Genomic DNA, 15609 nt, shown 5'->3' on the forward strand with positions numbered 1-15609 from the left:
CAGCAGGGGCGGGTTCAGAACCTGGAATCATGAGGCCGGGCCCTGGAAGCGTTTCTGTTGCCAGCTCCTTCCGTCAAAGCAAGGCCCCCTCTGGTCATCCCCTCCCTGCCCCCATTCCAGTCTGTCTCTGGGTATATGCAGCCTCCAGCGTGATTAATGAGGTGGAGGAGGGGCAGGAGCTGCCAGCACATTCTTTAAAACTCACCCAACCAAGGTCGGAGCCAGGCCTGTGGATCCTAGGCCTAGGACAGTCGCCAGGGGCTGGGTCACAGGTAGGACCCCTAACCCAGCTGACCAGCCAGGTCCTGGGGCAGGGCCATCTGGACAGGCTGCATAGTGGCTTCTTTGAGGAATGGCAGAGGAAGCAAGGGGAGATGAAGGAACAGGGGCTGCATCCTTCCCTCTGCCCTGTAGCTTTGGGGGCTATGTTGACCTTTTCTCCTGGCAGTGTGCCCCCACAAGAAGCCCACCAACCTGACCCCTTGGATGCTCATCGCTTCTTGGTCTCAGTGCTACTACCCTATGGGACTCATGAGCCTTTCTGCAGGGCTACAAGACCCCTCTCCCTTCCTGGTCCAAGGCTTGGGGCCAGGGGTGGCTGGGCCTGCCCTGCGCCGCCTAGTCAGGAACACCTGGCTCTCTGGCTGCTCCCGTAGAGCCTCACACAAATCCTCGCGCCTGTTGGGTCTTCTTGGGTTTCCAGGACCTCATGATCAGGACGCACGGACCCCAGGGTCTCCCGAGCCCTAGTGCAGGGAAGGAAGGGGAAAGAGAGGTGTGCAGTTATTGGGGCTGCAACAAGTAGAATTTTGGGCTTTAATTGCACACAAACAGCCACCCGCTGGCAGCACCCACCACCGTCTTCAGTGGATGCTGGTGTGGACATGGCCGCCACAGCCAGAAGGGAAGTTAAAACGAGTAAGTGCCTGGCACTGCCCCCACCCCAGGGTCTCCTCTCGGGCTCTGAGCAGAGCTGCCTACAGCCCCAGACGCTGCATTCTCTTCGGAAGCCACCTGGGAAAAAGGAGAGGGGCAGACCAGACTCCTGTCTGCCAGTGACACAGGAGTGCCAGAGGTCACACTTTCTACCTGCCCCGGGGGTTCTACACCAACACCATACCCCTCATGATTGCCAGGCCTGCAACCTACTCGGGTTCTGGGGCAGGCCCCCCGGATGTCTGGAGGTCTGCAGTCCCGGGCGCTGGCAGTCAGCCCAAGGCAGACATCCCGGGAAGCCCTGAGTGGGTCCCGCTCACACCATACATGCATCTCTCATCCTCTGGGCCTGTCCCTAGGAAATCTGGGCAAATTCCCACCAACTTGCTTTTGGGAATTCCTGTCAAAGTATAATTTGTAGCAAAGTATAATTAAAAACAAATGTGTTTTTAAATGGCTCATACAAATATAGAATGAACAGACACCAGATACCCATTACACATCAAGGAGAGAATGAGTGTGCGGCAGCGCTGGTGACAGAACGTTTTGAGAAGCTAGGCATTCGTAAGCATTCTGAGAGAAGAACGCTAGGGCGAGATTGTGATGTTCTCCACGGGGTAGAAACGTGCAAGTCCCTAAGTAACTGCAATGTCTGGGCTCTAATCGGATAATAAATGTCAAAGTCAAACACAGCTCCACTCTCCAACATCAGTGATTGGCAAACTTTCTTTTCTTTTTAATAAAAAATACATTTTTTCAGAAAGAAGGGCAGGGACGGAGAAAAAGGGAGAGAAACATCAGCTGGTTGCCTCCCGCACGCCCCCCGCCAGGGACCTGGCCCGCAACCCAGGCACGTGCCCTGACTGGGAATCCACCCCGTGACCTTTCTGTTCACAGTCCTGCGTTCAGTCCACTGAGCCACAGCAGCCAGGGAAAACTTTTTTTTTCTTTCAAAGATTTTATTTATTTTTAGAGAGAGGAGAAGGGAGGGAGGAAGAGGGAGAGAAACTTCGATGTGAGAGAGAAACACCGATTGGTTGCCTCTTGTGCGCGCCGCAACCAGGGACTGGGCCCTGACAAGGAACCAAATGGGGAAGCTTTCACTTGGTGGGATGAAGCCCAACCGACTGAGCCACACCTGTCAGGGCGGATTGGCAAACTTTCGGAAAAGGTCCAGGCATGCAAGTTTTGGCCACAATTACTCTCAGAGCACAGAAGCAGCCACAGACAATGAGTAAACAAATAGGCTTGGCTTATTCCAATAAAACTTTATTTACAAAAACAGGCAGCAGGCTTGGTCTGCAAGCCAGCACAGTTGGAGGCACTCTGCCCTAGACAATTAAATGACCCTCCGTCTGGCCCGCCCAACAGTGCCCCCGTAGGGCACTGAGAGAGCATGCTGCACACCCGCTCCCTTAACCGCCCTGCCCACTGGGCCCCGCACCTATTTCTAAGGCTGAGCATTTATTTTCATTTTTACCCAATGTATTGGGGTGACGGTGGTTAACAAAACTATACAGGTTTCAGGTGTATAGTTCTACATCACATCATCTGTACACGGCATTTTGTGTTCACCACCCCAAGTCCAGTCTCCGTCCATCACCATTTATTCTCCCCGTACCTGCCTCCCCCTCCCTTCCCTCTCCCTCCCCCCCCCCCCGGAAATCATCACACTGTTTTGTCCACATCCATGAGTTTTTTTTCTTTTTTGCCCAATCCCTCCATCCCCACCTCCTCTTCTGCCCCTGACGACTGTCAGCCTGCTCTCTATGAATCTGTTTCTATTTGGGTAACGTTTCATCCCAGCAGCCCCTTTCCCAGTTGTGCCAGGCAGGCCTATCTTATCAGAAGATGGGAAAGGCCACTTGGCCTCCTCTTGGGGCACATCGAAATCGAGCCTCCGAAGAGTCTTTGGGGATCGTGTGTTGGTTTGGGAATCAAAAGGCAAGTGTGACCAGAACTCCCCAAGAGAGGGCACATCCACAGTGGCAAGGAGGGTGAAGCCCCTGCTGGGTGAAAATTACCCCCCTACCCTAGCCCAGTTAGGGTCAGCCGGTCTCCGCAAGTCCAGGCACATGCAGTTCTGGCAAAGGTCGTATCCTTGACCCAAACTTTTCCAGGATGACTCAGAAGTTGGGAGTTACAGCCTCAGGGCATCGTTGCCTTCACTGCCTCCTATTCTGCAGCAGTTAAAGAGGTGCCCACCAACTGAACCTGGAGAGTCAAGGTTGGTGTGGGCCTCCTGTGAGTGACACTTCCTCTCCTCTCTACAGGGCTCAAGGCTCCCATAGGAAATTGCCCTTCCCAGGAAATGGTAGTGGAAGCTCAGATTTCTTTGGGGGCTCCTTGGCTGCTGCCCAGACCTAAAGAAACAGCTGGGCCCTGGCTGGTGTGGTTCAATGGATTGAGTGGCCTGAGAACCAAGGGGTCACTGGTTCCATTTCCAGTCAGGGCACATGCCTAGGTTGCAGGCCAGGTCCTCAGTAGGGGGCACTTGAGAGGCAACCACACATTTATGTTTCTCTTTCTCTTTTTTCCCTCCCTCCCCCTCTCTCTAAGAATAAACAAATAAATAAAATCTTTTAAAAGGAAAAAAGAAACAGCGGGGAAGCTGTTAGGACTCCAGTCCCTGTTTTTTCTACCTCAGGTAGGGCTTTTATACTCAGCTGTAGTCTGCGTAAGATCAACCAGTCAAAACTAGGACTGATGCACTCATCCCTCCCAGAGCCTCTTTCACACCTGCATACATGCTGCCTCCTGCCCCAGCCCTCACACAATTGTCCCCATAACAAAAAGCTCACGAGGCCACAAGCCCACTTGGTAAACCAGTACAATACCGTGAAGGGTCTTGTAGCAAATTGCCCAGGCGGCCTTGGCAGGGGGCTTATCCTTACCCAGCCGTCCACTTCAAGGAATGGACGCCCATGAGCCCTGAGGTTTCTTCCGCCCCCGCCGGCCACACCTGCCCCATACCCCATGGCTCCATTCTCCGTTCAGGGGCTGCTTATGCCAAGGGCACATTTCCAAAGATACAACGGGTGTGACTAGCAGAGAAAGGCCGAGCTCTGGGTTGCCACTTAGTCTGGACGAGGCTATCTCACTGCGTAGAGCAGCTCCCAGCTCTCCAAACACGCGACAAAGAGCACCCACGAAGGGACCTTCTGGACTCACACATGCTCATCCACGAGAGGATGGCTTGGACTCAAGCTTGCGGAGAGCTACCAGCCTCCCTAGGTCCCTGCCTTGGGTTCTAGCGCCTGCGCAAGATCCTCCAGGCCGGTAGGGGGCAGTGGGCCAGTCCCCACACGGGTTTGGCACCGTCGGCGAACGCATAAGTAGGTGCTAACCCGGAAGAGGTTGCAGTAAAGCATTTTGGAGCCGGTGGTGTTGGCAGCCGAGACTTTGAGGGCGGCTGCGGCGCTAGGATGAACGCCCCTCCTGCTTTTGAGTCCTTCTTGTTGTTCGAAGGCGAGAAGAAGTAAGTGGAGCCGGCCGGGAGGGGGTCGAGGGTCGCGGGGCCCCAATTGTCGGTCGTCAGTTCCTGCAGGATGTGGGGCGTCTGCCCTCCTCTGCCGCGGCGGGGAGAGGGGCGGGTGATGAAGCGGCTTCTGCCTGAGCGCCGGCTCGCACAGCGTTTCGCGCCTGTGCCTGCCAAACTTAAGATAGCCTGCGAGACGGGGGCGAGTCTCCCTTTTGCAGGTGAGGACGCCGAGACTCAGAGAGATTCCCCGGGCACACGGGAAGTGCCGGGTCTGATTTGGAACTCGGAATGTGTGGCTTCAGATGCCTTTTCCTTTGGGTCTGGTCGCCTCCTCACTCGTCTACTGGCCCGCCACCGTTATCCTCCTTGCTGCAGCCAGAGTGATGGCTCTTAGACTCGTATCCGACTTCCAAACGCCTGTGTAAAACCTGCAGTGACTCCTCATTGCTTGCAGGGTGAAGGAAAGTGCTGCCTAATGGTCAGACAGCCTGGGCTTGGCTTCTGCACCCCCCACTTAAGAACTCTGTCTTTGGGCCAGTAACTTAATCTGCCTGAGGCCTATTTTCCTCATCTGGAAAATGGGCTTGTTACTGCATTAAATCACAGTATGTAAATCTGGGGGCAGATTAAATGACGTAATTTACGTAAAGTGCTTATAGCCCGGGGCTCAGCACCTAAAGACCCTGTTAAAGATTGGCTTTGCAAACTTCTCTTAACAGACTGGTTATGCAGGGCGCTACGGCCTAGCCCTTTGCCAGCCACTTCATTCCCCCTTGAGAGCAGGCTTCTCAACTGGGGCTACCCCCGCCGCCCCCAGGGAAGTGTTGGCCACGTCTGCAGACAGTTTTGGTTGTCATAAAGGGGGTGCTGCTGGCATCTAGTGGGTAGAAGCCAGGGAGTTACCCAGCCTAAAATGTCGGTGGTGCCAAGGTTGGGAAACTCTGCTTTAGGAAAAAGGAGCAATCCGAGTAGGCAGGGGTCCCACAGAATCGCGGGACTGGGGTCAGGGTATAGACACACTGCTGCTGAGTCAGGGAGGTCTTTCTAGAATGAAGAGATTGAGAAAGGCTTCCAGGAGTAGGTGGGACTTGAGCCTGCCTTAAAGGGTAGGGTTTAGACTCAGGGAGGAGGGGAGCCCTGCCCCTCCACCCCCCATCTCTTGTTTCTGCCTCTTCCTAGGATCACCATTAACAAGGACACCAAGGTACCCAATGCCTGTTTGTTCACCATCAACAAAGAAGATCATACACTAGGAAACATTATTAAATCGTAAGTTTCAAGTCAAAGGCTTTCAGGTGCTATGTTTAATGGGGCTCTTTGAGGCAAAGTACAAATTCCAGAAGATTTTCTTAAGGGTCTCTGAGCTACAGGAAGTCCTTCTGGTTGCTTGCTCTGGCAGTTCACTCATTCCACTATCTTTTGTTCAAAATGGAACTGACCGATATCTCTTCCCTTAATATGTTTCTGTATTGGCTCATTTATCTAACGTAAGTGAATATGCAGGAAGCCACAGAAAAGTAAGCCTGCTTGTGTTTTTGTGCTAATGAGCATGGAGGAGTAGTGGAGGTTAGCTCCCGCCCACCCTGCCTGTTTGTGCAGTGACCTCAGCGACACCTGGCATTCCGAGGTGTGTGTGCCAGAGATTGTAACTGGGAAGAATAAGGGGAAGAGGTAAGAGGGGCTTGATGGTGGTTTTCCGGTGCCCCTGGTGGGAACCTGACTTTGGTGGGTGGGTGCTGGTTTGCACCAGTGAAGTCCTGGCCAGGTAGGTGGCCGGCAATGCAACTGATGCTCTGGCCCAAGGGCTCATCCTTGCACTGCTGGAAGGCACCATCAGTGAAGCAGGCTCTTCCCAGGTTTGTGTGTTGGAGCCTGGGCTGAGGCCTGCCTGGTCTCCTGGTGTAAGTAGGGGGTGGTGTTGTCCGTCTTTGGTTTGGGTGACTCCCACCCTGAACCAAACCAGTGGTGCACCCAGGCTCTTCTGGGACCCTGCTGTTCTGTTGCTGTGTGAGCTGTGTCCGCACCTATGCAGGGCCCTCCCTGTAGTTCACGCCTGTCCGAACTGCTCCGGAGAAAAGCCTCGTGTGCCCAGCACACAGCACTGGCTTCCCTTCACCACAACTGAATAGAGCAGGACGCCACGGGGCGGACAGCAGCTGCCTTTAGTTGCTGTGCCAGATGCTTTTTGGGCTGGGAATGGGGCTTTTGTGTTCTGGTTTACTGAACATTGGCTGGATTTTCACTGCCTAGGGAGGTCTCTTTCGGGGCATTGCAGGGTCCCTGACTTCCCCGAAGGGAAGAGGTTATTGGAAACCCTTTTTACCAGCCAAGGTTCTTGATCTTCCTGGATATTGGGGTGTGGGGGAGGGGGAGAGTCCCCATATGGCACATCTTCAGAATACCTTTTTTTGTGTGTGTGTGGGGGGGGTGGTGAACAACTAAAAATTAAGAGCAGGGAACTACCTGGTGCCAGCTGCGAGCTGCATTTGCTTATAAACAGGAAGACCCTTTAGCTAGAAGGCCTGGTAAGCTCCGAGGGCACTGAGCCGGCCCACTCACACTGCTCATCCCTGTATCTCAGACAGCTATTGAAGGACCCCCAGGTGCTGTTTGCTGGCTACAAAGTTCCGCACCCCTTGGAGCACAAGATCATCATCCGTGTGCAGACCACGCCAGACTACAGCCCGCAGGAGGCCTTCACCAATGCCATCACAGACCTCATTAGCGAGCTGTCCCTGCTGGAAGAGCGATTCCGGGTGAGGAGCCAGCTGTGCGGGCGTGGGGTGGGGCGCATTGGTCTGGACCCTGTATGCCTCAGAGATGTGGGTTCTCATGCCCACACCTAGGACGACCCGAGTTGTTTTCTCTGATTTGTTTGAGGGGAAGGGACGGAGGCTATGAGAGAGCAGGGACTTCCATCATAGCCTCCGAGGAGCGTGGATGAGGTTGTGGAGTTGAGGCCTGGGGCCTGCTGTCTGCATCCGTGGGCAGGAACCTTGCCTAGCGCTCTAGGGTGTCCTTGCGCACTCTCGTGGTCCCTGTGGAAGCACGGGGCCCCCTGCCTCTCAGTGCCGCTCCTCCAAGTCTGTGTTCAGGTGCTGGCTGCTCTGGTTTGCAAGGCCTGGCTGTGTCCAGGGTGTTTGTCTATGTAGAGGGCAGCGCATCCCGAGGTGGGGCCACACCTGTTCAGGCAGGGAGCCTCCAAGTCTAGACAACTTAGAGTGGGAAAGACCCACAGTCTCTCAGATTTGTCACACCTTGCCACATACCCACCAGGAGGCACCTCTGCTCCATCTGACTCCTGTCCTAGGCAGCAAGAGGTGCGCCGTGGAGCAGCGATGGGGTGGGCGGGGCCGGCTCAGAGAGTCCCCTGGGTTGCTGGCTGCCCGGCCCCTGGAGCTGTTCAGGGCCTGGTTTACTGCTTCTCTCCAGCTCGTGGCTGCACTCTGGAGGCTTGGAAGCAGTTTCCTGGCAGACCTGGGGCTGAGTTCCCACACCCTCACCCAGCCACTCCAGCTAAGTGCGCTGCCTTTCCTTCCCCTCAGGTGGCCATCAAAGACAAGCAAGAAGGAATTGAGTAGCAGGCTGGAAGCAGTCTTGGTTGGCCAGTTCCTACCCTGCACCAGGCCCTTGTCCCGGCACCAAGTAGAAGACAGAAGCTTCTCGCAGCTGTGGTCCTCTCTGGAGCTATCCCAGAGAACCCCTCACCCCGACACCGACGTGTCCTGTACATAGATTCTGTTTCATCTTCTTAATAAAGTGTGGCTGGCAAAGACCCGGGTGTGAGCTGAAGCAGAGGTGACTTCACAGCAAATGGACTGTCAGGCTGTGGAGGTAGCTGACCTGTCTTAGGGCTCCTCTGGGGCCACCCTGCAGTGGACTGGCCCAGAGATCCAGGTTTCTGCCTGCGGGGGCGGCAGGAACAAATGCATGCCGCACCAACTGGGAGCCTGGGGGGCTGCAGGGAAGGCAGGCTTGAACAGAAGGGAACCGCTCGACCCCTGTACTCCCGTGAGTCGCCTCTGTAGGAGCCCCAGCGCCGGCTCAGCCTGCCTTGCCCCTATCAGCAACCAGATGGGTCCCACAAACAGCTCTCCCAGGCTGCTGCTTCAGAGCAGAGAATTTAATAAAAATATTCACTCCTAGAAAGATCCCCATCCTTTGCCCAAAAACTGAATAAGTTAAGTGGTATCCCTGGCACTCTGTGGTAGAGGCGGGAGCTCCCGCTGCAGGCTAGTGTCTCTTCCAGATAGCCACAATGTTGGAGTCCGTCAGGGCGGTGAGGTAGGTGAAGGTGGGGTTGGCCACCGCCGTGTTCACCATAGTCTTGGTCACTGTCTGGCCGAGGGCCCGGGGCTGGGGCCACTTCAGGATCTGGTGGGAAGAAAGGCCGGGGCTGGGCTCCTTCTTGGATACCAGGCCCTCGTGCTGCACCAGTCCCCCGAGGGGAGGAGGGCCGAGCTGTGCGTACCTGCGTGGGGGCCTGCGGCGCAGCGGGCAGTGGAGGCTGCTGGGTCAGCACTTGCCGGACATCATAGATCCACACGCTGCCTTCCTCGTCCCCGCAGAGCACGATCCCCTCATCTGCGGGACAGAGATTGGAATCTGAGGTGGGGCGGGGCTCCAGGAGGCGGGAGGTGGGGCAGGGTGTGTAGTGGGCTTACCAGGACAGGCGCTGAGTGAGAAATAGGCCAACTCCGTGGGTGACCACTGCAGCTGAGCCAGGACGACCACCGGCACTGTGGACCGGCTGCCCCGGCCCAGCCACGTCTGGCTCCAGCTCCACAGGCAGATGGTGCCCAGGTTGCTTCCCTTGGAGGCTGTGAGGGAGAACGGAGGACGGTCTGGGGGGGCCTCTCCAGGCAGTTCTTGTTTCACAGTGGGATCCCCCAGAAGCTCTCGGACCTAAAGCCTAGCCCAGGGAGAAGCAATCCATGAAGGCCTTGTTGGGGCCTAGCGGGGTCCTAGGAGGCCAGACTGCCCCAAGCAGGGCTTGCTCACCCACGACATCCTCATTCACAAATGCCAGCCCGTCCACTCTCTGGCCAGATGACTCCGAGCCCTCAGAGAAGACGAACTCCGCTTCACACACCCTGTGGGGCCACAGAGGATGCTGGTCAACTAACCTTTACAGGTACAGAGTTTCTCATTCACTCAATGAGAACCATTCGCTGGGCCCCTATTCTGGGCCCTGCTCTGTGTGGAGGCCCGAAGATGCAACCGAGAATATCTGTTCCGGGCCCCGGTGGGGTTGGGTCTCGCCCCGGGAGGGGCAGCCAGCACCTGAGTACACTGCATCACAGGTGGTGGGAGCTCAGAAGCACCAGGGGCTGGTTCTTCCAGCCTGGGGGGTGGAGTGGCCTGGGCGGGCTCTGGAGAGAGGTGGTGCCTCTGGGACTGGGAGACGAGCGGGAAGGCATTTCTAGCTGAGTGCTGGGGGCCTGAGAAGGGAAACTGGGAAGGGGGTGGCTGTGACCATGAGGACAGTGGGGAGTGGCTGCTCAGTGCTTCTAGGCTGAAAGCGTGTGTAGCGTCCCACTGCCTAGAAAGGCCACCCAGCAGCTGCCCAGAGTCCTGGATAGGACGAGAGGACATTTGGAAGGAAGGCAGCCAAGTACTAACTGAGGAAGCAGACACATCTAGGATGTGGGAAAGGAATGCCACAGGACTTGTGGACCAGGCAGATGTGAGTGGACAGGGAGGAAGGAGACAGGCCTGGGCTTGACTCCCAGGGGTGGCACAGGGCCGCCAGCAACACTTGGCTGGATGACCGCCAGGCTAGGCGCTTCTACTACTCCCTCCCTGTAGTGGCTACTTCACGCCTGCCACTGGTCTAAAGTTCTCCCTAGGCTATTGGCTGCACTTAAGGAAAATTCAGAATCGTACCATGGCCAACAAAGCCAGTGCACTCTGGTCCAAGCAACCATACCACCTCGTCTTATACCAAGCCGCGGCCAGACCTCCCTGGTCAGCCAGTTCTTCCTACCACTGGCCCTTTGCACATGCTGTTCCCTCTGTGGATGCACCCTTCCCTCTTTCTAGCCGCCTGACTCCCTCACAGGGCTCACGTGGAGAGCACGAACCTGCGAACTTATCCATCTGCCACTGGTCACCTCTTCAGAGTCCCTGGGCCCTCCTGTTCCCTTCTCAAAGCAGTAGATTCTCTCCTTCATAGCTGACATGACACTTTGTGGGGTTTTAATTGGCTGCATTAGTTTAACGTGTCTCTGCCACTAGGCTTGTGGGCCCCAAGAGGGCTGGGACCCCACGCTGTCTCGGGCTTTCCAGGTGGCATGGAAGAGCCACAAGCCTTGACCTGGCCTTCTAGGGCCTTGTCCCTGCCCAGACACCATCCCCCTTGTCCTCCACTGGCCCTGGCATGCAGGTGACTCTCCCAGCTCTACGGATGAGGAAATTACGCTAGGACGGGAATGTCACGTTGCTGCTAAGTGACAGGACATGGGCACAGTGAAGCCCCAGGTTGATGGTGAGGTGATCACAGCCCAGAGAGGAAAGTGACCCAGCTCAAATTCCACAGCCAAACATGAGGGAAGGAACGGGTCACAGGGACCTTTACTCAGAAGACTATCCGGAGGCAGGGACAGGCCAGTTCTGTGAAGAGGACCCTGAAAACAATCTCGGTGCTGCAGGGCAGCGTGCATGGTTTTGGCACCACCTCTGGCAGGTGGGCCTGGGGTCAGACATCTGGACTGGCAGCTGCCTAGCTCTGAGGCTTGGCCTTCAAGGCTCCCCCATCCACCTCACCTCCTCTTTTGAGGCTGGTCCAGCCGCACATCCCAGCAGCAGCAGCCACCCTCGCAGCCGGCCAGCAGATGGGCATCTGGACAGGAGGCCACAGGGCAGAGGCGCAGGGGGGTGGAGGTGGTATCGAGTGTGAGCAGCTGGCTGTCGGCAGGTGAAAGGGAGAGCGTGAGGCCACGGACCCTGGTGTCCACGCCCCCTGGCAGCCAGCCCTGCTCAAACCAGCCCTGCCCAAATCATCACCTGGCCTGGAAATTGTAATCTTGGTCAGGAACCCCGATGTCCCAGAGGATGATCCTCTTGTCGTAGGAGGCCGCTGAGGAAGAGGTACGAGGGGAGAGGTGGCTCTGAGGAGGCCCTGCTCCCTCCTAAAAGGCCGAGACTGTGGTTCCAGAGCCAACCCCTCTCCAGCAGAGAGGGAGGGCCGTGGCCCCAGTCGCTATCTTCCTCTAGCCCAACGAGTGCCACACCCAGCAGCTACCCTTTGCAGGGCTCTGCTCGCACGCCACACTCACCACACCTGCAGGGCCAGGGGTGTCCGCCCCGGTCACGAGCAGAGTGGCGCGGGTTGTCGGAAAGCTCCAAGGCCACAGAGCAGGTTGTGGGAAAAGCCAGGGTCTGAAGCCCAGCCATTTGTCCACAAAGTCACATTGCTTCTATCACGGCCGGAGCCAACCCTGGCAGCCCGGAGTGAGACTGCCAGCCACAGTAGTCCCCTAACATCCCAGGGAGGGAGCACTGAGGTGTCCGGCTGCAGGACAGGGGTGCTGGGGGATCCCCAGGGGAGTGCGGAGAGGGTCTTACTGAAGAGGTGGGTCTCGTGGGTGGGGCTGAAGCAGAGGGTGGCGATGGCCTTCTTGTGGGCACGGATGACCCCGCAGCAGAAGCCAGCACGCACGTGCAGCAGCCGGACCTGGCCCCGCAGGCCTGCAGCTGCCAGTATGCTCCAGCGCCTCTTGTGGCCTGCCTGTGTGACCACGGTCAGGGCTGTCCAGGCCACTGAGAAGAACTCCTGTGCGAGTGGGGGGTGGAGCAGTCACCAAGGGACAGAACTACATGTGTGCACATGCATGCAGGATCAGATCTGGGAAACTGAGGCCCAGCATCAAAGAAAAAGGTCACCTGGTGAATAGGTGGCACTCCCGCCCCCAGGGCTCTGCCCGCCGCCGCCCTGCAGGAGCAGGGCCCTGGCACTCACCTCGCCAGGTGCCTTGTACTTGTGCAACACGATGCCCGTCTGGCAGTCTATCACACACACAGCCTCCCCGCCGCACGTGGCCACAGTCTGGGATGTGGCTCTTGTAGGCCCTGTTTTGAGGGGTTAGCCTAGTGAAAACATTTTCTGTAAAGCTTCCCCCTGCAGTGCCCTCCACCTGGCCTTGATGATGTTTTATTTTTTCCTTTTAAGATTTTATTTATCTTTAGAGGGGAAGGGAGGAAGAAAGAGAGGAAGAGAAAATTGATGTGAGAAACATTGATCAGCCATTTCTGGCACACACCCTGGCTGGGGATTGAACCCGCAACCCAGGCATGTGCCCTGACCAGGAAGTGAACCCGTGCCCTTTCCCTTTGTGGGATGACACCCAACTGAGCCACAGTGGTAGGATGCCCAGACATTTTTAAGCTCTCTGCCCCTCCTGATTTCCCCATCACCCAGGCAGCACCCCCCGCAGGTGGCACCCCTGTCTGGGAAGCTTGTTCTGCTTGTTCCCTGAGGCCTTGCTCTGCCTGCCCACCAAGGGTGTACCCTCGTTCCAGGCTGGCTCGAAGGCGCAGGCCCAGAGCTGGGTCTCCAGGTCCTGAGGACTGTTGTTCTTGCTGTGGCACTGGAGGAAGTGCAGGGGCTCCAACTTCGGGGCAGGCTGTGGGGGCAGAAGGGGGTCACACCTGCCCCAACCCTCGCTCCCAGCCACATACTCCCTGCCATCTTGCTAGAGCTTACCTGGTTGCCACCAGAGCCCACGGGGTCGCCCTCCAGGTGGGCCAGTGGGGAAGTGCACACCCGCTTGTTGGGGAAGAGGTTGAGTGGGACGTCACTTGGCCGTTTTGAGGCCACTGGCCTGGCCTGTGTGGGGGAAGGGGTGGCTGAGAGCTGGTGACCCTATTAGGACCATCTACCCAGGGCTTCTTTCCTCCCTATCACAGGCTGGTCTGCACCTCCCATGGGTGTAGCAGGCGGGAACTGGCCCAAGGTCAGAGGGAATTAGCTCGGGTATTGGAGGCTGTCTCCTGGGCTCATTCCCAGGACTCTCTGCTTCCCTGCAGCCTTCCGAGGTAGGAAGGGCCAAGGCAGGCTCTCAGAGCCCTGGTAGCCACTCAGAACCACACTCACCCTGGGCTCCTGGGCAGCTGTGGCTTTTAGGGACTTCTCCGGGACGTCGGCCTCATGCATTTGGGTCCCACCAGAGGCTACCAGCTCCTCAGAGATCATCCGCACCTGGGTGGGGCCAGGTCATCAAGAAGCTGGGCACAGTCCTGGGGCCCCTCAGCCCCTCCTCAGACACCCAGTCAGAGGGAGCTTGTGCTTCCTGAGTTGAGAAAGGGCCTGTCCAACCAATAGGGGTGCCTTTCCTGACCTGCCCCACTGCCCACAGTCCCTCCTGGCCAGAGGCCTCCACGGGAGCCAGCAAGGAGCTGGGGAACAGACTTTCAGTACAGTCGGGTGAGGGCATACCCGCCACTGGGTGAACTCGCTGAGGGACTCAGGCCCGTAGTGGACATCCCTGACGGCGGATCTCACAAAGTCCTCCTGGGCCTTCTCAGCTCTCTCCTCAGGGCTCAGTGAGGCCATGAACTTCTCCCAGTGAGCTGTGACCTGGAACAAGAGCGGCCAGATCCAGGCCCAGCCCACCCCTGGACCCTCCATGGTCCCTCTGCCCCCAATCTCATGGCCACAGATGCCTCAACCTCACTGCCTCCTAGAAGCCTCCCTAAACCACAGCCTTCTTAGCTGCATGTGGCACAGATCTAAGCCACACACACACACACACACACACGGGTAACAGCTCCAGACGGGAGAAGGTGGTCTGTCCCAGGTGAAGTTGCTGTGGAAGTGCCTCAGCCTTCCCTGCTGGGCCCTGCACACACGGAGACCAGGACACCACCCAGGGACAAGAGGCCTCGCATCACAACCAGGCTCAGAGCACCACATCAGGCTAAGGGCTGCTAGGTGTCAGGGAAGAGGCCCCTGTAACCTCCCTCAGTGTCCTCCAAGTGTCCAAGCCTGCTGCTCACTCCTCAGGGCTCCCGACTGTTCCCACGCCCCAGAGATACCTCCCAGTCCCCTTACCCTGCTGGTCAGCTCCCGGTTCAGATTCTCCACCTGGGAGGAAGTGGAGGAAGCATCTTTGCCATTGACCTTACGCAGCTTGGGCAGGAGAAAGGAGACTTTCAGGTTGTCACTGACCTGGAGAACGAGAGAAGAATGGCTCCAGGGTCCAGGGTTGCTGAACCCAAGTCCAACAGAATGTCTGCTAGGCGAACTCACTTACTGTCAGGAAGGGGTTGCCCTCCAGGCTGAGCTCCTCCAGCTGCGGAAACTGGCACAAGGCAGTGACGTCTCCCAGCTGGTTGTTGGCGCAGCGAAGGATGCGCAGGTGGGGCAGTCCCAGGTTGGCAGGCAGTGTCTCCAGTTGGTTGTTGGAGAGGTCCAGCTCCTGCAGCTTCTTCAGACGGCTCAGGAGCTTGGGGTCCAAGTGCTCTGACAGCAGCTTGAGCCCTGACAGGCTGGGGTGGGGGCAGAGGCGAGCGCTCAGAGGGCGGGCAGGCCCCCACACCTCCTGCGGCCCAGGGTGCCTCCAAACGTTTTTCCACCGGGCATTTGTTGGGCGTGCGCGCCTCTCCCCAACACCCTACTTTTTAAAATCTTGTAACTACTTTAGAACTCGGGGCAGCTGGCCCTCTCCAAGATGCTTTTCCTGATCCTCTGGAGGGAGAATTCTCTGTGTTCCCCAGGCCCTCTGTAAATTACTTCAACAGGCTGCTCAATTCTCTTTCTGCACGACTGTCCTTTAGCAGCCCGGGCCCTCTTCAGGGGTGAGGCTACTCGGAGCCAACTCTGCCCATCTCCTGAAGAGAGGACGGCGTTTGGCCCGAGAGATTAGAGACTCCGCCCAACCGACGGGGAGATACCCGGCCAGGCAAGGCTCCCGGCCTCGCTCCCGAACCTCTCCCTCGTCGCCCCCGGCCCGCCTCTTACTCCAGGCTCCGGATCTTCCCCAGCCGGTCGGTCTTGGGTCGCCCCCGCTCCATCAGCAGCCGCGCCGAGAGGGGACCCATGGCGAGGAAGCCCGGCCCGCGCTGGCCGTATCGGGGACACCAGCGACCTGCTGAGCCCGCGACTCCCGGAGTCCGCTGCTGGCATCCGCGACTAGCGGGGCCCAGGAGGTGGCGCCCCGCAAGTCCCTCGCTGACGATGACCGGAAGGAAGC

At 57.6% G+C, this 15609-nt stretch overlaps 2 protein-coding genes across 2 annotated transcripts; one reads left to right on the forward strand and one right to left on the reverse strand.

The window, feature by feature from the left end:
• Positions 1-4288: 4288 nt before the first annotated feature.
• Positions 4289-8192, forward strand: POLR2J (RNA polymerase II subunit J). Its single transcript, XM_024571541.3, has 4 exons — positions 4289-4414; positions 5597-5686; positions 6999-7173; positions 7963-8192. Exons 1-4 carry the CDS (start codon positions 4362-4364, stop codon positions 7996-7998), a joined length of 354 nt encoding a protein of 117 aa, XP_024427309.1. The 5' UTR covers positions 4289-4361; the 3' UTR covers positions 7999-8192.
• Positions 8193-8525: 333 nt separating this feature from the next.
• Positions 8526-15600, reverse strand: LRWD1 (leucine rich repeats and WD repeat domain containing 1). The gene is made up of 15 exons (XM_024571481.3): positions 15378-15600; positions 14671-14905; positions 14469-14585; positions 13854-13994; positions 13512-13616; positions 13122-13244; positions 12927-13041; positions 12378-12487; positions 11984-12191; positions 11423-11495; positions 11183-11323; positions 9419-9510; positions 9082-9237; positions 8889-9001; positions 8526-8791 (listed from the first exon to the last, which is right to left on the reverse strand). The coding sequence occupies exons 1-15, from the start codon at positions 15455-15457 to the stop codon at positions 8651-8653; spliced, it is 1950 nt and encodes a 649-aa protein (XP_024427249.2). The 5' UTR covers positions 15458-15600; the 3' UTR covers positions 8526-8650.
• Positions 15601-15609: the final 9 nt, after the last annotated feature.

The sequence above is a fragment of the Desmodus rotundus genome, chromosome 1 (genome assembly GCF_022682495.2).
Source record: "Desmodus rotundus isolate HL8 chromosome 1, HLdesRot8A.1, whole genome shotgun sequence".
NCBI lineage: Eukaryota > Metazoa > Chordata > Mammalia > Chiroptera > Phyllostomidae > Desmodus > Desmodus rotundus.

Bases quoted from the DNA above. Each gene is read 5' to 3' on its own strand.
- LRWD1 (XM_024571481.3), bottom strand. From the start codon at position 15,457: ATGGGTCCCCTCTCGGCGCGGCTGCTGATGGAGCGGGGGCGACCCAAG. The intron at 9,511-11,182 runs GTGAGGTGGATG...GTGGCCCCACAG, and splicing joins GACCAGCCTCAAAAGAGGAG to GGTGTGTGAAGCGGAGTTCG. The intron at 9,238-9,418 runs GTGAGCAAGCCC...TCTCCCTCACAG, and splicing joins TGTGAATGAGGATGTCGTGG to CCTCCAAGGGAAGCAACCTG.
- POLR2J (XM_024571541.3), top strand. From the start codon at position 4,362: ATGAACGCCCCTCCTGCTTTTGAGTCCTTCTTGTTGTTCGAAGGCGAG. The intron at 5,687-6,998 runs GTAAGTTTCAAG...CCTGTATCTCAG, and splicing joins CTAGGAAACATTATTAAATC to ACAGCTATTGAAGGACCCCC. The intron at 7,174-7,962 runs GTGAGGAGCCAG...CCTTCCCCTCAG, and splicing joins TGCTGGAAGAGCGATTCCGG to GTGGCCATCAAAGACAAGCA.